Source organism: Oncorhynchus mykiss, chromosome 9 (genome assembly GCF_013265735.2).
Source record: "Oncorhynchus mykiss isolate Arlee chromosome 9, USDA_OmykA_1.1, whole genome shotgun sequence".
Taxonomy (NCBI): domain Eukaryota; kingdom Metazoa; phylum Chordata; class Actinopteri; order Salmoniformes; family Salmonidae; genus Oncorhynchus; species Oncorhynchus mykiss.
This window is the reverse complement of record NC_048573.1, coordinates 7,362,150-7,382,149: the sequence shown is the minus strand read 5'-3', so window position 1 is coordinate 7,382,149 and position 20,000 is coordinate 7,362,150. Positions and strand designations below refer to the sequence as shown.

Genomic DNA, 20,000 nt, shown 5'->3' with positions numbered 1-20,000 from the left:
TTACTATACTGTTGTTTTGTTGTTGTTAAAAACATTTTTTTTTTTTAAATATGATCTGGATCTTTTGAAGTTCATGTAAACATGTCAAATCTGTGATACGCTATGATATTCCTGCTGGGTTTTTTTAACATAAAAATGGAATTACTGGAATCTAGAATAGTCATTATATTAATTGTGTTTCCATGGTTTATAATATATGACAAGATCTGTGCCTCAACTCTTTTGATGATTTTTGATGTTATGACACACACACACACACACACACTTTTGATGTTATGACACACACACACACACACACACACACACACACACACTTTTGATGTTATGACACACACACACACACACACACACACACACACACTTTTGATGTTATGACACACACACACACACACACACACACTTTTGATGTTATGACACACACACACACACACACACACACACACACACTTTTGATGTTACACACACACACACACACACTTTTGATGTTATGACACACACACACACACACTTTTGATGTTATGACATAAAATCAGTGTGATAAATGAAGGAAAGTGGTGAAAACACTGAGAAATAAAATGGAGGATTGAAGAGGGAACATGGAGGGTGACTTTTTTTTCTCTCATGACAGGAAAGTTAACACACACAGACCTACCATACTCTTCTCTCTCCATTACTCTATCTAACCCTCCTCTCTACCTCTCTCTCTCCATTAGTCTATCTAACCCTCCTCTCTACCTCTCTCTCTCCATTAGTCTATCTAACCCTCCTCTCTACCTCTCTCTCTCCATTAGTCTATCTAACCCTCCTCTCTACCTCTCTCTCCATTAGTCTATCTAACCCTCCTCTCTACCTCTCTCTCTCCATTAGTCTATCTAACCCTCCTCTCTACCTCTCTCTCTCCATTAGTCTATCTAACCCTCCTCTCTCTCTCTCAGGTTGCATCATCGTCGCGTCCTCTCATCTCATCAACCTATTGGATGAGAAAGTCAGAGGTCCCTCCCCTCTGACCGTCTCCTGAGAATCTCTCTATCCATCACTCCCTCTCTTTCCCTCACTCTCTCTCTTTCACCAGACCCCTGTGAGTTTGGCAGTACTATTGGGGTCAGTAAGGTCCTCTTGGTAAGAGTGTGTGATCTGATCAGATCAACGTCAACAGTGAAGAGGCGACTCCGGGATGCTGGCCTTCTAGGCAGAGTTCCTCTGTCCAGTATGTGTGTTATTTGCCCATCTTAATCTTTTATTTTTATTGGCCAGTCTGAGATATGGCTTATTCTTTGCATCTCTGCCTAGAAGGCCAGCATCCCGGAGTCGACCTCTTCACTGTTGACGTTGAGACCGGTGTTTTGCGGGTACTATTTAATGAAGCTGCCAGTTGAGGATTTGTGAGGCGTCTGTTTCTCAAACTAGACACTAATGTACTTGTCCTCTTGCTCAGTTGTGCACCGGAGCCTCCCACTCCTCTTTCTATTCTGGTTAGGGCCAGTTTGCGCTGTTCTGTGAAGGGAGTAGTACACAGCGTTGTACGAGATCTTCAGTTTCTTGGCAATTTATCACATGGAATAGCCTTCATTTATCAGAACAAGAATAGACTGATGAGTCTCAGAAGAAAGTTCTTTGTTTCTGGCCATTTTGAGCCTGTAATCGAACCCACAAATGCTGATGCTCCAGATACTCAACTAGTCTAAAGAAGGCCAGTTTTATTGCTTTTTTAATCAGAACAACAGTTATCAGCTGTACTAACATACTTGTAAAAGGGTTTTCTAATGATCAATTAGTCTTTTAAAATTATAAACTTGGATTAGCTAACACAACACAATGTGCCATTGGAACACAGGAGTGATGGTTGCTGATAATGGGCCTCTGTACGCCTCTGTAGATATTCCATTAAAAATCGACCGTTTCCAGCTACAAGTCATTTGCAACATTAACAATGTCTACACTGTACTAACAACAAATGTTCCCACAACTTTAAAAAAAAAAAAACGTTCCCGTTAGAGTCTCATTAGGACATTATCAAACTTTTTTCATATGCAACGTTTCAGTGATGTGCAAATACCGTTTTCCAAGAGATCATTCTCTCAATGCCAAACAAAACGTCCCCCAGAAAGTGGTTACCGTGTTCTCAGACTATTAAATAAGAATGTTCTGGACACGTTTCATTGGAACGTTGTGAGAACATTCACGTGCCATGTTCTCCGAATATGTCCATTCTAAACATGCAGGACCAATCTGATAAGAACTACTATAATCCACACTCAACCAAGTCTCGCCAACATTTACTCTCTGATTATAACCTCATTGATGCCTGGCGAGCACATCATTCTGAAGCGGAAGAGTACACGTTCTACACAAAACATGCATAAATCATTCTCACAAATCGATTTCATACTATTATCTACATCTCTATTTTATTTAATTAAGAAAATAGAAATGTAACATATGAGCTTGTCTGACCACCACGCTTACTACTGCCAACTTCAAAATGTTTTGAATCTCCTAAAAGAAGAGCCATAAAAAGAAGCTTTAATGTTTAATGTTTTTGGAAAAATACTTCTTTCTGTGAACAACTTGAAACGGAATTGTTTGAATTTATAATTATTAACAAGAACTCAGTCCATATGATCCTTGGATTTTATGGGGATGCAATTAAAGGGATAAAAAAAAAAAAAATGTTTCTCAACTTCATGTTCATCATCTCCAGCACCAGTATATATGGAAAGGATGAATATGAAGTAGAACATTTTTTTTGAAATGTCCCTTTAAAGGATTTATTCAAAACGATTACAAATGCATTTGCATCTGGACTGAATAAATCACAGTTAAATAAGATATCAGAAATTGAGAAAAGGTTTTATACCATGTTAGAGCATTCTGAATGAACACTTTTTTACAGACCAGGTAGCGACTACTCTCTTCAAAGTCAAGACAGAACTACATTTATTGATGAGACAGAGAGCAGTATTTTTTTTTTGTTGCCATCCAACATGTGAGACTCAACCATTACATCTATGGTAATCAACCCAGTTGTGGTGGAAATGTCTCAACTGTATCGAATGCGCGCTTCCGAGTCAGTTCCAGAACGCGGGTATAAATGGTTGGAGCGCGTCCCCGCTACGTCTTTGTCAGTCAGTGTTGAATATTTAGCGAGTTCAGACCCCTCCAGCGACTTTTGTTGGTAAAAGAGGTTAGCAGCTACTGTTCAGGTTGCCATTGGGGAGTTTTGCCAACGGTTTGAGAGTTTCTATGGTTTTGATAGCATTTAGAGAGTTTTCCCACAGAAAATTCTGGAGAAGCTGTCTGTGCAACGGAAGTTACCGCAACAGCGCACAGGCAGAAAAGCACAAGGGGAGGGGACGGAAAACGCTCCGTCGGGGACTGCAGCGGTGCCACAGCAAGGCAGGTTGGTGCTGTGACGTCGTCGCGTCAACTGAAAAACGTAAAAACACCGCTGTCTGTCACGCGCTCCGGTAGACGGAGAGAGAGGGCTTGAACAGGGGGACCATGATGGTGATACCGTGGCTGCTTCTCCTTGAGATGGGCTTATACGCCAGTTCTTTCGTGTGTGGGATAGTCACGGCATCTTCTCTCACTATCGTACAGGTAAGAATATAACTTTGACTTCTTAAGTTAACTTTGCTGTCAGTTTGTAATGTTGACCGATGTTTTGACTCGCAGTCTACTTTGGACAAAGTTTATGTCGCAGTTGCACAGTTTTGGCTTTGATTGACTTTCTAAGTCGACATTTCTTTATTGGAATCACCTGATGGGCTAAATCATTTCACTGGGGAGAATGTTAGGCCTAACTCTGGTATGTCTTATGAAGCGTCTGTACACCGTAGCTAACTTTTTTATTATCGCAGCAGAAAATACCTGTGGTAGAATATGGAGGTTTTCCTTAACTTCCTATAAGTCTTAACCAAATAGTAAGTTTGACAAGTGGCGGCCAAAAAGCACGCTACTTCGATACAGCTACGACCGGAAGTGACTTTTCGTTGAAGGTTAGGAGAGCGTTTTCCATGATGCTTTTCCTAACCATAATCGAATTATTTTAACCTGCTGCCTTAATTCTCCTAACCTGCTGCGAAAACGTTACTGCCAGTCGTAGCTTTATCGAAGTGCCGTGTTTTTAGGGTTAATCATTGGGTTAAATCACACTTCCCTACGAAAACAAAGTGAAAGTACAGTTTGTTCTCTACAATGGCAGGTTGAGAGAGTGAGAAATGAAATGGAAACTGTCCAGACATGCCTAATGACTGATCAATGCTTTACCCCAAAAATAGTGACACTCAAAGTTCAGGAAAACACTTGTGACTCAGTTCTTTCGACCAAACAAGACCATTATGGGGATTTATTATTAGTTCAAATTAAACCGGCAAGTTCACAAAGTTTACCCGACCAATACAGCTGCCGTCTCTCTCTCTCAAACTAGGCTACTTTCATAGTTTTACCCATTCATAACCTAGGCCTACTGTAACAGACCAGGAAGTGTAGCTAAAGATTGTGACTGGGTCGTCACAAGCCTCTATACCCACAAAATCACAAAACACATCCATTGCTAAAAAATTTATTTGCTTTGTCCTTTTTTGGGGGTGGGGTTACAGGTACAGGTACAATATTCATGTCAATTTACACTCAGTTTATACCACATGTACCCACCAACAACAAAAAAAGGAGAGAGAAATCATCATATTGATCACAGGATTTTGTATGTAAAGAAAAGAAGAACAAACAAGAGGTGGGATTTGCACTTCTTAAAATGAGATTTAAACCTTAAAGTGAAACTACATCGCTAGCCTCTATCTGGGGTGTTTTTCCCAGCCTCCCTACATAATTATGAGTAATGAGCGGGTGTATAAAATAGTATTAGTCACATACAACTTTTACAGTGAAATGCTTCCTTACGAGCCCCTAATCAACAATGCAGTATAAAAAAAAAAATAATGAATAAGAGAGAAAAGTAACAAGGAATTAAAGAGCAGCACTAAATAACAATAGCGAGACTATAAACAGGGGGGTACCGGTACAGAGTCAATGTGGAGGCTATATACAGGGGGTACCGGTACAGTTAATGTGGAGGCTATATACAGGGGGTACCGGTACAGAGTTAATGTGGAGGCTATATACAGGAGGTACCGGTACAGAGTCAATGTGGAGGCTATATACAGGGGGTACCGGTACAGAGTTAATGTGGAGGCTATATACAGGGGGTACCGGTACAGAGTTAATGTGGAGGCTATATACAGGGGGTACCGGTACAGAGTCAATGTGGAGGCTATATACAGGGGGTACCGGTACAGAGTTAATGTGGAGGCTATATACAGGGGGTACCGGTACAGAGTTAATGTGGAGGCTATATACAAGGGGTACCGGTACAGAGTCAATGTGGAGGCTATATACAGGGGGTACCGGTACAGAGTCAATGTGGAGGCTATATACAGGGGGTACCGGTACAGAGTCAATGTGGAGGCTATATACAGGAGGGTACCGGTACAGAGTCAATGTGGAGGCTATATACAGGAGGGTACCAGTACAGAGTCAATGTGGAGGCTATATACAGGGGGTACCGGTACAGAGTGAATGTGGAGGCTATATACAGGAGGGTACCAGTACAGAGTTAATGTGTGAAGGCACCGGTTAGTTGAGGTAATATGTACATGTAGGTAGAGTCATTAAAGTGACTATGCATAGATGACAACAGAGAGTAGCAGCAGCGTGGAAGGGGGGGGGGGCAATGTGAAGAGTCTGGGTAGCCATTTGATTAGATGTTCAGGAGTTTTATGGCTTGGGGCTAGAAGCTGTTTAGAAGCCTCTTGGACCTCTAGACTTGGAGCTCCGGTACCTCTTGTCATGCGGTAGCAGAGAGAACAGTCTGTGGCTGGAGTCTACCCTCTGTAGTGCCTTGCGGTCGGAGGCCGAGCAGTTGCCATACCAAGCAGTGATGCAACCGATGGTGCAGCTGTAGAGCCTTTTTAGGATCTGAGGGCCCATGCCAAATATTTAAAGTCTCCTGCGGAGGAATAGGTTTTGTCGTACCCTCTTCACGACTGTCTTGGTGTGTTTGGACCGTGCCTAGCCATGCAATCATGAGTGAACAGAGAGTACAGGAGGGGACTGAGCACGCACCCCTGAGGGGCCCCCGTGTTGAGGATCAGCGTGGCGGATGTGTTGTTGTGTTGTTACCTATCCTTACCACCTGGGAGCGGCCCATCAGGAAGTCCAGGATCTAGTTGCAGAGGGAGGTGTTTAGTCACAGGGTCCTTAATTTATTGATGAGCTTTGAGGGCACTATGGTGTTGGAATGCTGAGCTGTAGTGAATGAATAGCATTCTCCCATAGGTGTTCCTTTTGTCCAAGTGGGAAAGGGCAGTGTGGAGTGCAATAGAGATGGCATCTGTGGATCTGTTGGGGCGGTATGCAAATTGGAGTGGGTCTAGGGTTTCTGGGATAATGGTGTTGTGAGCCATGACCAGCCTTTGAAAGCACTTCATGGCTACAGATGTGAGTGCTACAGGTCGGTAGTCATTTAGACAGGTTACCTTCGTGTTCTTGGGCACAGGGATTATGGTGGTCTGCTTGAAACATGTTGGTATTACAGACTCAGACAGTGAAGAGGTTGAAAATGTCAGTGAAGACACTTGCCAATTGGTCAGCGCATGCTTGCAGTACACATCCTGGTAATCCGTCTGGCCCTGCTGCCTTGTGAATGTTGACCTGTTTAAAGGTCTTATTCTAATCAGCTGTGGCAAGCGTGATTAGTCTTCCAAAACAGCTGGTGCTCTCATGCATGTTTCAGTGTTATTTGCATCAAAGCGAGCGTAGAAGTAGTTTAGCTCATCTGGTAGGCTCGTGTCACTGGGCAGCTCTCGGCTGTGCTTCCCTTTGTAGTCTGTAATGGTTTGCAAGCCCTGCCACATCCAACAAGCGTCTGAGCCGGTGTTGTATGATTCGATCTTAGTCCTGTATTGATACTATGCCTGTTTGATGGTTCGTCGGAGGGCATAGCGGGATTTCTTATAAGCTTCCGGATGAGTTCTGTTCCTTGAAAGCGGCAGCTCTACCCTTTAGCTCAGTGAGGATGCTGCCTGTAATCCATGCATTCTGGTTGGGGTATGTACGTACGATCACTGTGGGGACGACATCATTGATGAGCGTATTGATGAAGCTAGTGACTGATATGGTGTACTCCTCAATGCCATCGGAGGAATCCCGGAACATGTTCCAGTCTGTGATAGCAAAACAGTCCTTAAACTTTACACCTGCTTCATCTGACCACTTTTTTTATAGACCGAGTCACTGCTGCTTCCTGCTTTAATTTTTGCTTGTAAGCAGGAATCAGGAGGATAGAATTATGGTCAGATTTGTCAGAGGGAGAGCTTTGTATGTGTATCTGTGTGAAGTATATGTGGTCCAGAGTAAAAAATAATAATAATGTTTTCCTCTGGTTGCACATTTCAACATGCTGATAGAAATTTGAGAAAACAGATTTAAGTTTCCCTGCATTAAAGTCCCCGGCGACTAGGAGTGCCGCCTCTGGGTGAGCGGTTTCTTGTTTGCTTATGGCGGAATACAGCTCATTCAATGCTGTCTTAGGGCCATCCTCTGACTGTGGTGGTAGGTAAACGGCTACAAAGAGTATAGATGAAAACTCTCTCGGGAGGTAATGTGGTCTACAGCTTATCATGAAACTCTACCTCAGGCAAGCAATAGCTCGAGACTTCCTTAGATATCGTGCACCAGCTGTTTTTTTACAAAAATACATAGTCCCCTGCCCCTTGTCTTACCAGGCGCCGCTGTTCTATCCTGCTGATACATCGTATAACCAGATTGATATTGTCGTCGTTCAGCCACGACTCAGTGAAGAATAATATGTTTTTAATGTCCCGTTGGGAGTTTAATCTTCCACGTAACTTGTCGATTTTATTCTCCAAGGATTGCACGTTTGCTAGCAGAATGGAGGGAAGTGGGGTTTTCACGGGGATCGGCGCCTGTTCCTGAGGAAGCAGTATATCCTTCGCATCGGGCTTGTCATATTCATCGGGCTTCATCGGGCTTGTGATATTCTTTTTACATACAGCCCTATTAATTTGAGCCGGAATACACTGAAGAGGAGTTCAGAAGTAGAGAACAAGAATTGTGAGACCAGCGAGCAGCGATGAGGAAGCCGCGATCAGACTCCGACTGGTGTGGCCTATGCAGGTGTTGTCCCGACTGGTGTGGCCTATGCAGGTGTTGTCCCGACTGGTGTGGCCTATGCAGGTGTTGTCCCGACTGGTGTGGCCTATGCAGGTGTTGTCCCGACTGGTGTGGCCTATGCAGGTGTTGTCCCGACTGGTGTGGCCTATGCAGGTGTTGTCCCGACTGGTGTGGCCTATGCAGGTGTTGTCCCGACTGGTGTGGCCCATGCAGGTGTTGTCCCGACTGGTGTGGCCCATGCAGGTGTTGTCCCGACTGGTGTGGCCCATGCAGGTGTTGTCCCGACTGGTGTGGCCCATGCAGGTGTTGTCCCGACTGGTGTGGCCCATGCAGGTGTTGTCCCGACTGGTGTGGCCCATGCAGGTGTTGTCCCGACTGGTGTGGCCCATGCAGGTGTTGTCCCGACTGGTGTGGCCCATGCAGGTGTTGTCCCGACTGGTGTGGCCCATGCAGGTGTTGTCCCGACTGGTGTGGCCCATGCAGGTGTTGTTCCGACTGGTGTGGCCCATGCAGGTGTTGTCCCGACTGGTGTGGCCCATGCAGGTGTTGTCCCGACTGGTGTGGCCTATGCAGGTGTTGTCCCGACTGGTGTGGCCTATGCAGGTGTTGTCCAGCCATGACGAAAAGAAGAGGGATGTCTGTGCTGCTACGAATTCGATGGAATAGTTGTTACTGGAGAGGGTCACGGCACACACCATGGATCGTGTGACAGACCACCGTTTTAGTTTTTTTTTTTAAATAGAGGTGTGCTGGAGACGTTCTTCAGAACCCACAAGATGGCGTCGACCAGCTCGACTGGGAGGGCAAATGGCAAACGAGTAAGTTATTTTTTTTTGCCGTCGGTAGCAAGCTAGCAAAATAAGCTCTGTTTTCACACACGGCTGTATTGTTCCTGATCAATTCGGCAGTAACGGGTCTTTCTTGTGCCACTACAAGCCAAGCTAACTAAGTTGAGCTAGCTAGCTTTGTTTTCCACCTGGGAGTGGGCCGGGCTCCCCAATCAGAATTAGTTTTTTCCCCACGAAAGGGGTTTATTACAGACAGAAATACTCTTCACTTTCATTAGCTGTCTGGGTGGAAGCGGCTTATGGTAGATAAATTAACATTAAAGTCTCTGGCAACAGCTCTGGTGAACATTCCTGCAGTCAGCATGCCAATTGCACACTCCCTCAAAACTTGAGACATCAGTGGCGTTGTGTGTGCACATTTTAGTGGTCTTTTATTGTCACCCAGCACAAGGTGCACCTGTGTAATGATCATGCTGTTTTATCAGCTTCTTGATATGCCTCACCTGTCAGGTGGATGGATTAGCGCAGGGAACATTTATGCAGTCTTTTATTTCCGTACATGAAACATGGGACCATCACTTTACCTGTTGTGTTTTTGTTCAGTGTATGTCATACAATACCACCACTGTTCCTGCATACTGCTGTGTAAACTCACATCGGTTGTCCAGCGCAAATAAACATTTGTCATGAATACAAGTCATGTCTACTTATTTGCTATATGTTGACAGACTAATCTACTGTTTTATTGAAACACGTTTTAATTTTTCAACAAATGTAAAGTTTATATGATACAGTAGCTAGCTACTAAAGACATTTCATGATTATCTGAAATGAATGGATCAATAAGTTGAAGTCAACATTTTATTGGTTTCTGATGCAGCTGGAAACATTTAGTCACTTGTCAGTACATTTGTAAAAAATGATATAAAACATTTGATCAAACACTGTTATATACATATGTATAACAGCTAGCAATATCTAGACATTTTTTGCAGTTGTGAGCATACTAGGCATTCTATATTATACTACTACAACAGTCTAACTGAATATGAATGTATTGTTGGTTCCAGAATGTTCCAGGCAGGTTCTAGAATGTTCTTTTAGCTGGTGAACCTCATCTTGTTGGCCAATGGCTGCTGGCTAATGGCTGCTGGTCTGGCAGAACTTTTTTTTATTTTGCTCCTTTGCACACCAGTATCTCTACTTGCACATTCATCTTCTGCACATCTATCACTCCAGTGTTTATTTGTTAAATTGTAATTATTTCGCCACTACGGCCTATTTTATTTCCTTACCTCCCTAATCTTAATTCATTTGCATACACTGTATATAGACTTTTTCTATTGTGTTATGGACTGTATGTATGTTTATTTCCTGTGTAACTCTGTGTTTGTGTCGCACTGCTTTGCTTTATCTTGGCCACGTCACCTTTGTAAATGAGAACGTGTTCTCAACTGGCCTACCTGGTGAAAAAAAAAAAAATGTTGACTTCATGATCTTGGTTCCAGAATGTTCTTCAGCTGGTGAACCTCATCTTGTTGGCCAATGGCAGTTGGTCTGGCAGAACTTCATGAGCTCCATGACATTGGACTCTTAGACTAGACACTTTGGCTCTTGCCAGCCCCAGTCTTTTCCTCTTCAGAGTCAGATGGTGAGCTTGAGTTCCCAGCAGAAAGCTTTCATCCAATAAGGTCTACAGCATCTCTACTACATAAAGCTGGTGTCAAGGTCAGCAGCAGGGTAAATCTGTAGGACAAACACCAGTCAGTGGTTAGCCAGCATTTTACTACTTTGTCCCCATCAATACACACTTAGTTTAGTAGGATGGAGGCTCTATAGCTGTATGGATCTGTAACTGCTACAGTGTAGTTTAGTAGGATGGAGGCTCTATAGCTGTATGGATCTGTAACTGCTACAGTGTAGTTTAGTAGGATGGAGGCTGTGTGGATCTGTAACTACTACAGTGTAGTTTAGTAGGATGGAGGCTCTATAGCTGTGTGGATCTGTAACAGTAAGTGTTTTAAATATTAAAAACTTTTTTATTTCGCGCTGATTATTGACGTTACTAAACATTTTAAAACACAGCTTTGGGATTGCAGTTCAGATGAGCCAGTTGTGGGCGAAGTGAATGGCTGAACTTTAAGGGAGAATGCTGCCAACCGTTTCAAAGCTAATTTAGGCCTAGCTCCAGTATATTTATTTACTCAACGTGGAGTCATGGAAATATTTAGCAAAGGTGACTTACACTAGTTCCTAGTGCTGAGCTTGATGTTGATGTCGCTGCAGATGTTGATGGGATTAGAACACAGGCCAGTCACATTAGCCTCTGCGGTAGTTAGCTAGGTCGCTAAGTTAGCTACGTCCGTACCTCTGCTCAACTTCTTGATAAGGTAATTTATGACATGACTGTACTTGCTTGTAGTTTGTACAGCTAGGTACTGAGCACCACACCGGGACTAAAACGTAAGTTGTTGTCTACACAAAAATAAACGGTTATTCACAAGCTGCTGATCTATGAACGAGTGGCTGGTCCAGTGATTAACGTTAGCTACCTGTTGACACCCAGGATCCACCTCGACAGGGGGCGGTACTACATCCTGAAGTCGCTATGAATTCTGGATATTGTGGTTTGCTTACAACCAGGAAATGTAAATGGCCTGTTTCTAAAGTGGAGATTCAAAAGCTGAGTGTAGTCAGGAAATTCATTAAAAAAAACGTTTACACATGTTAATATATATATATATATATATATATATATTAGTAAATGTCTTTACCAACATTGCTAATCGTATGCCTAAAACTAAAAAGCATTTTATTTTTGCAAATTCTGACTTTTGAATTCTGATTTCTTTGGGGGAACTCTGTTAGAATCATAAAATACACAATGTGCAATTATGAAATGTTGTTTGCATCATCAGTTTTTGTTATGTCAGTCAATTAGCCCATGTCAGCAAACAGATATGATATTGCGAAGTTATCTGAACTCATTATCATGGTCTATTTACTGGGCGGGGAGGGTCCCATTTGTTAGTCTCACCCAAATATAAACTTTTTCACAGCTATGTAGGTAGACTACTAATGAACTCAACCAATGCGGATGCTCTCTCTTTCCAGGGTAGCTTCGGGGGGCTCTGTATGCTCTATGGAACAGTGAACCATAACTCCTCATCAGGCTCCATATTGGTCCAGACCTCCAGCTCTCCTTCTCTCTGTTACTTTGTCTCTGCTATCTCAGTGTGTGTAGCAGTGTTCTGTTTCTCTATATCACTGTACTGGATATATACATGCTGCCTGGATGGAGGGGTTAACAGGTAAGTGGGAAGGGGGGGGGGGGGGGGGGGGTTTGTGTGTGTGTGTGTGACGGGGTTTGTGTGTGTACATACGGTATTTTACATGACTCATTGGTGGGTGTGACACAGTCCTATGAGACTTTCTGAGTGTGTGTGTGTGTCACGCCAAGGCTGGCTTTTTCCACATTTTGTTACGTTACAGCCTTATTGTAAAATGGATTAAATGTATTTACCATCATCAATCTACACACAATACCCCATAATATCAAAGTGAAAACAGATTGTTTGAAATTTGCACAAATTTATGGCAAATAAATAAACAGACCTTATTTACATAAGTATTCAGACCCTTTGATATGAGACTCGAAATTGAGCTCAGAAGCATTCTGTTTTCATTGATCATCCTTGAGATGTTTCTACAACTTGATTGGAGTCCACCTGTGGTAAATTCAATTGATTGGACATGCTTTGGAACGACACACACCTGTCTATATAAGGTCCCACAGTAGACAGTGCATGTCAGAGCAGAAACCAAGCCATGAGGACGAAGGAATTATCCGCAGAGCTCAGAGACAGGATTGTGTCGAGGCACAGATCTGGGGAAGGGTACACAAAAATTTTTTTGCAGCATTGAAGGTCCCCAAGAACACAGTGGCCTTCATCATTCTTAAATGGAATAAGTTTGGAACCACCAAGAAGCTGCCTAGAACTGGCTGCCCAGCCAAACTGAGCAATCGGTAGAGAAGGGCCTTGGTCAGCGAGGTGACCAAGAACCTGATGGTCAGTCTGACAGAGCTCCAAAGTTCCTCTGTGGAGATGGGAGAACCTTCCAGAAGGACAACCATCTCTGCAGCATTCCACCAAACAGGCCTTTATGGTAGAGTGGCCAGACGGAAGCCACTCCTCAGTAAAAGGCACATGACAGCCTGCTTGGAGTTTGCCAAAAGCCACCTAAAGACTCTCAGACCATGAGAATCAAGATTCTCTGGTTTGATGAAACCAAGATTGAACTATTTGGCCTGAATGCCAAGCGTCACGTCTGGAGGAAACCTGGCACCATCCCTACGGTGAAGCATGGTGGTGGCAGCATCCCTACGGTGAAGCATGGTGGTGGCAGCATCATGTCTGGAGGAAACCTGGCACCATCGCTACGGTGAAGCATGGTGGTGGCAGCATCATGCTGTGGGGATGTTTTTCACGTGTTAATTTTCTGAAAAATAGCTGTGCAGCAACGCCCCCCATCCAAACTGCCAGAGCTTGAGAGGATCTGCAGAGAAGAATGGGAGAAACTCCCCAAATACAGGTGTGCCAAGCTTGTAGTGTCATACCCAAGAAGACTCAAGGCTGTAATCGCTGCCAAAGATGCTTCAACAAAGTACTGAGTAAAGGGTCTGAATACTAATGTAGATGTAATGGTCCAGTTTATCTTTAATACATTTGCTAAAATGCCTAAACCTGTTTTTGTTTTTTTTGCTTTGTCATTATGGGGTATTGTGATGTCATTATGGGGTATTGTGATGTCATTATGGGGTATTGTGATGTCATTATGGGGTATTGTGTGCAGATTGATGATTAGGGGGGGGGGGGGGGGGGTCTGTAATGTAACACAAGGTGGAACAGCTCAAAGGTCTGAGTATTTCCCGAAGATGTTCACGTTTTGAAACCCAGAATTCAACAGTCCGCAATGTCTATCTAACCTTATGACCTGTGTGTGTGTTTCCAGAGAGCGTCTATGGCTCAACGTGACCCTGGTGGTGTGTGGCGTGTTTCTCTTCTTCCTCCTGGTGACGGGCTGTGTGTTGAAGGTCGGAAGAGACTCTCTGTGTGACTCTGTCCTACACGCTGTCCCCAACGTCACCAGGTACCATAACATCCTCTAGATACACAACTTCTGCAGTGACGTTTCTTCATGTTAAATCTGTGGTTACTGCTACTACCACTGCAAGTAGACGAGAAAAATAAACTAAATGTTATTGGTCATGTGACTAATAGAACAGGTGTAGACTTTACCGGGCAAATTTTACGTACAAGCTTTATCCCAACAATGCAAAATAAAAGAAGAAATAGTAACACAATAAAATAACAATAATGAGGTTATATACAAGGAGTAGCAGTACTGAGTCTATATGTAGGGGTACCAGGTGGTAATGAGGCTATATGTAGGGGTACCAGGTGGTACTGAGTCTATATATAGGGGTACCAGGTGGTGATGAGGCTATATACAAGGAGTAGCAGTACTGAGTCTATATGTAGGGGTACCAGGTGGTAATGAGGTTGTATACAAGGAGTAGCAGTACTGAGTCTATATGTAGGGGTACCAGGTGGTGATGAGGCTATATACAAGGAGTAGCAGTACTGAGTCTATATGTAGGGGTACCAGGTGGTAATGAGGTTGTATACAAGGAGTAGCAGTACTGAGTCTATATGTAGGGGTACCAGGTGGTAACGAGGTTGTATACAAGGAGTAGCAGTACTGAGTCTATATGTAGGGGTACCAGGTGGTAATGAGGTTATATACAAGGAGTAGCAGTACTGAGTCTATATGTAGGGGTACCAGGTGGTAACGAGGTTATATACAAGGAGTAGCAGTACTGAGTCTATATGTAGGGGTACCAGGTGGTGATGAGGTTATATACAAGGAGTAGCAGTACTGAGTCTATATGTAGGGGTACCAGGTGGTAATGAGGTTGTATACAAGGAGTAGCAGTACTGAGTCTATATGTAGGGGTACCAGGTGGTAATGAGGTTGTATACAAGGAGTAGCAGTACTGAGTCTATATGTAGGGGTACCAGGTGGTAATGAGGTTGTATACAAGGAGTAGCAGTACTGAGTCTATATGTAGGGGTACCAGGTGGTAATGAGGTTGTATACAAGGAGTAGCAGTACTGAGTCTATATGTAGGGGTACCAGGTGGTGATGAGGCTATATACAAGGAGTAGCAGTACTGAGTCTATATGTAGGGGTACCAGGTGGTAATGAGGTTGTATACAAGGAGTAGCAGTACTGAGTCTATATGTAGGGGTACCAGGTGGTAATGAGGTTGTATACAAGGAGTAGCAGTACTGAGTCTATATGTAGGGGTACCAGGTGGTAATGAGGTTATATACAAGGAGTAGCAGTACTGAGTCTATATATAGGGGTACCAGGTGGTAATGAGGCTATATGTAGGGGTACCAGGTGGTACTGAGTCTATATATAGGGGTACCAGGTGGTAATGAGGCTATATGTAGGGGTACCAGGTGGTACTGAGTCTATATGTAGGGGTACCAGGTGGTAATGAGGATATATGTAGGGGTACCAGGTGGTACTGAGTCTATATGTAGGGGTACCAGGTGGTAATGAGGCTATATGTAGGGGTACCAGGTGGTACTGAGTCTATATGTAGGGGTACCAGGTGATAATGAGGCTATATGCAGGGGTACCAGGTGGTACTGAGTCTATATGTAGGGGTACCAGGTGGTAATGAGGCTATATGTAGGGGTACCAGGTGGTACTGAGTCTATATGTAGGGGTACCAGGTGGTAATGAGGCTATATGTAGGGGTACCAGGTGGTACTGAGTCTATATGTAGGGGTACCAGGTGGTAATGAGGCTATATGTAGGGGTACCAGGTGGTACTGAGTCTATATATAGGGGTACCAGGTGGTAATGAGGCTATATGTAGGGGTACCAGGTGGTACTGAGTCTATATGTAGGGGTACCAGGTGGTAATGAGGCTATATGTAGGGGTACCAGGTGGTACTGAGTCTATATATATAGGGGTACCAGGTGGTAATGAGGCTATATGTAGGGGTACCAGGTGGTAATGAGGCTATATGTAGGGGTACCAGGTGGTACTGAGTCTATATGTAGGGGTACCAGGTGGTAATGAGGATATATGTAGGGGTACCAGGTGGTACTGAGTCTATATGTAGGGGTACCAGGTGGTAATGAGGCTATATGTAGGGGTACCAGGTGGTACTGAGTCTATATGTAGGGGTACCAGGTGGTAATGAGGCTATATGCAGGGGTACCAGGTGGTACTGAGTCTATATGTAGGGGTACCAGGTGGTAATGAGGCTATATGTAGGGGTACCAGGTGGTACTGAGTCTATATGTAGGGGTACCAGGTGGTACTGAGTCTATATGTAGGGGTACCAGGTGGTAATGAGGCTATATGTAGGGGTACCAGGTGGTAATGAGGCTATATGTAGGGGTACCAGGTGGTACTGAGTCTATATGTAGGGGTACCAGGTGGTAATGAGGCTATATGTAGGGGTACCAGGTGGTACTGAGTCTATATGTAGGGGTACCAGGTGGTAATGAGGCTATATGTAGGGGTACCAGGTGGTAATGAGGCTATATGTAGGGGTACCAGGTGGTAATGAGGCTATATGTAGGGGTACCAGGTGGTAATGAGGCTATATGTAGGGGTACCAGGTGGTAATGAGGCTATATGTAGGGGTACCAGGTGGTAATGAGGCTATATGTAGGGGTACCAGGTGGTAATGAGGCTATATGTAGGGGTACCAGGTGGTAATGAGGCTACATGTAGGGGTACCAGGTGGTAATGAGTCAATATGGACTTCTCTTTTCTTCAGATGTCATGGGTTCTGAATTGTGTGGGCAGTAATAGTTTGTAAACTGTGTAAACATTCCTCTAGAAAATGTTTGAATTCTGAATTTACTCCCATCTAGATGTGAACAGGCTCAGTCTAGGACCTGGATCAGTCCTTACACGGGAACGCAGTTCTACACTGGACTGTACAACGCAGGGGTCAGTATTAACAGAGTTATACACTGTACAGGTCTGGGGTCAGCATTAACAGAGTTATACACTGGACTGTACAGGTCTGGGGTCAGCATTAACAGAGTTATACACTGGACTGTACAGGTCTGGGGTCAGTATTAACAGAGTTATACACTGGACTGTACAGGTCAGGGGTCAGTATTAACAGAGTTATACACTGTACAGGTCTGGGGTCAGCATTAACAGAGTTATACACTGGACTGTACAGGTCTGGGGTCAGTATTAACAGACAGTTCTACACTGGACTGTACAGGTCTGGGGTCTGTATTAACAGACAGTTCTACACTGGACTGTACAGGTCAGGGGTCAGTATTAACAGAGTTATACACTGGACTGTACAGGTCTGGGGTCAGTATTAACAGACAGTTCTACACTGGACTGTACAGGTCTGGGGTCAGCATTAACAGACAGTTCTACACTGGACTGTACAGGTCTGAGGTCAGTATTAACAGACAGTTCTACACTGGACTGTACAGGTCTGGGGTCATTATTAACAGACAGTTCTACACTGGACTGTACAGGTCTGGGGTCAGTATTAACAGACAGTTCTACACTGGACTGTACAGGTCTGGGGTCAGTATTAACAGGAAGTTATGACATCAGATCTCATTAACAGAGACTTTTATTTGCTTCTACTCTCTCCCTTCTACTCTCTCCCTCCCTTCTACTCTCTCCCTTCTACTCTCTCCCTTCTACTCTCTCCCTTCTACTCTCTCCCTTCTACTCTCTCTCTCCCTTCTACTCTCTCTCTCCCTTCTACTCTCTCCCTCCCTTCTACTCTCTCCCTCCCTCCCTTCTACTCTCTCCCTCCCTCCCTCCCTTCTACTCTCTCCCTCCCTCCCTCCCTTCTACTCTCTCCCTCCCTCCCTCCCTTCTACTCTCTCCCTCCCTCCCTCCCTTCTACTCTCTCCCTCCCTCCCTCCCTTCTACTCTCTCCCTCCCTCCCTCCCTTCTACTCCCTCCCTCCCTCCCTCCCTCCCTCTCTCCCTTCTACTCTCTCCCTCCCTCCCTCCCTCCCTTCTACTCTCCATCCCTCCCTCCCTCCCTTCTACTCTCTCTCTCCCTCCCTCCCTCCCTTCTACTCTCCCTCCCTCCCTCCCTCCCTCCCTCCCTCCCTCCCTCCCTTCTACTCTCTCCCTCCCTCCCTCCCTTCTACTCTCTCCCTCCCTCCCTCCCTTCTACTCTCTCCCTCCCTCCCTCCCTCCCTTCTACTCTCTCCCTCCCTCCCTCCCTCCCTTCTACTCTCTCCCTCCCTCTCTCCCTTCTACTCTCTCTCCCCCTCTCTCCCTTCTACTCTCTCTCCCCCTCCCTCCCTTCTACTCTCCCCCTCCCTCCCTTCTACTCTCTCCCTCCCTCCCTTCTACTCCCTCCCTCCCTCCCTTCTACTCTCTCCCTCCCTCCCTCTCTCCCTCTCTCTCTCCCTTCTACTCTCTCCCTTCTACTCTCTCCCTCCCTCTCTCTCCTTCTACTCTCTCCCTTCTACTCTCTCCCTCCCTCTCTCTCCTTCTACTCTCTCCCTTCTACTCCCTCCCTCTCTCCTTCTACTCTCTCCCTTCTACTCTCTCTCTCCCTTCTACTCTCTCCCTTCTACTCTCTCCCTTCTACTCTCTCCCTCCCTCCCTCCCTTCTACTCTCTCTCTCCCTCCCTCCCTCCCTTCTACTCTCTCCCTCCCTCCCTTCTACTCTCTCCCTCCCTCCCTCCCTTCTACTCTCTCCCTCCCTCTCTCCCTTCTACTCTCTCTCCCTCTCTCCCTTCTACTCTCCCCCTCCCTCCCTTCTACTCTCCCCCTCCCTCCCTTCTACTCTCTCCCTCTCTCCCTTCTACTCTCTCCCTCCCTCCCTCTCTCCCTCTCTCTCTCCCTTCTACTCTCTCCCTTCTACTCTCTCCCTCCCTCTCTCTCCTTCTACTCTCTCCCTTCTACTCTCTCCCTCCCTCTCTCTCCTTCTACTCTCTCCCTTCTACTCTCTCCCTCCTGCTTCTCTCCCTCTCTCCCTCTCTCCCTCCCTCTCTCCTTCTACTCTCTCCCTCCCTCCCTCCCTTCTACTCTCTCCCTCCCTCCCTCCCTTCTACTCTCTCCCTCCCTCCCTCCCTTCTACTCTCTCCCTCCCTTCTACTCCCTCCCTCCCTTCTACTCTCTCCCTCCCTCCCTCCCTTCTACTCTCTCCCTCCCTCCCTCCCTTCTACTCTCTCCCTCCCTCCCTCCCTTCTACTCTCTCCCTCCCTCCCTCCCTTCTACTCTCTCCCTCTCTCCCTTCTACTCTCCCCCTCCCTCCCTTCTACTCTCTCCCTCTCTCCCTTCTACTCTCTCCCTCCCTCCCTCCCTTCTACTCCCTCTCTCCCTCTCTCTCTCCCTTCTACTCTCTCCCTTCTACTCTCTCCCTCCCTCTCTCTCCTTCTACTCTCTCCCTTCTACTCTCTCCCTCCCTCTCTCTCCTTCTACTCTCTCCCTTCTACTCCCTCCCTCTCTCCTTCTACTCTCTCCCTTCTACTCTCTCCCTTCTACTCTCTCCCTTCTACTCTCTCCCTTCTACTCTCTCTCTCCCTTCTACTCTCTCTCTCCCTTCTACTCTCTCTCTCCCTTCTACTCTCTCTCTCCCTTCTACTCTCTCCCTTCTACTCTCTCCCTTCTACTCTCTCCCTTCTACTCTCTCTCTCCCTTCTACTCTCTCTCTCCCTTCTACTCTCTCCCTTCTACTCTCTCCCTTCTACTCCCTCCCTTCTACTCTCTCCCTTCTACTCCCTCCCTTCTACTCTCTCCCTCCCTCCCTCCCTTCTACTCTCTCCCTCCCTCTATCCCTTCTACTCTCTCTCCCTCTCTCCCTTCTACTCTCCCCCTCCCTCCCTTCTACTCTCCCCCTCCCTCCCTTCTACTCTCTCCCTCTCTCCCTTCTACTCTCTCCCTCCCTCCCTCCCTCCCTCCCTCTCTCTCTCCCTTCTA

At 45.5% G+C, this 20,000-nt stretch overlaps 1 protein-coding gene across 4 annotated transcripts in view; it reads left to right on the top strand.

The window, feature by feature from the left end:
* Positions 1 to 3,117: 3,117 nt before the first annotated feature.
* tmem179ba (transmembrane protein 179Ba) overlaps positions 3,118 to 20,000 on the top strand; it is an 18,124-nt gene continuing 1,241 nt past the window's right edge. For 2 of the 4 annotated variants that reach the window (XR_005053158.1, XM_036987215.1), the window contains exons 1-4: positions 3,118 to 3,600; positions 12,096 to 12,292; positions 13,995 to 14,132; positions 16,950 to 17,028. Coding sequence is in view for 2 of the 4 variants with exons in the window: in XM_036987215.1 (XP_036843110.1) it covers positions 3,502 to 3,600; positions 12,096 to 12,292; positions 13,995 to 14,132; positions 16,950 to 17,028 (513 nt within the window). In the remaining 2 variants the exon portion in view is untranslated. The remainder of the gene's footprint in view (positions 3,601 to 12,095; positions 12,293 to 13,994; positions 14,133 to 16,949; positions 17,029 to 20,000) is intronic. The other 2 variants (XR_005053157.1, XM_036987213.1) reach the window with 1 other exon arrangement.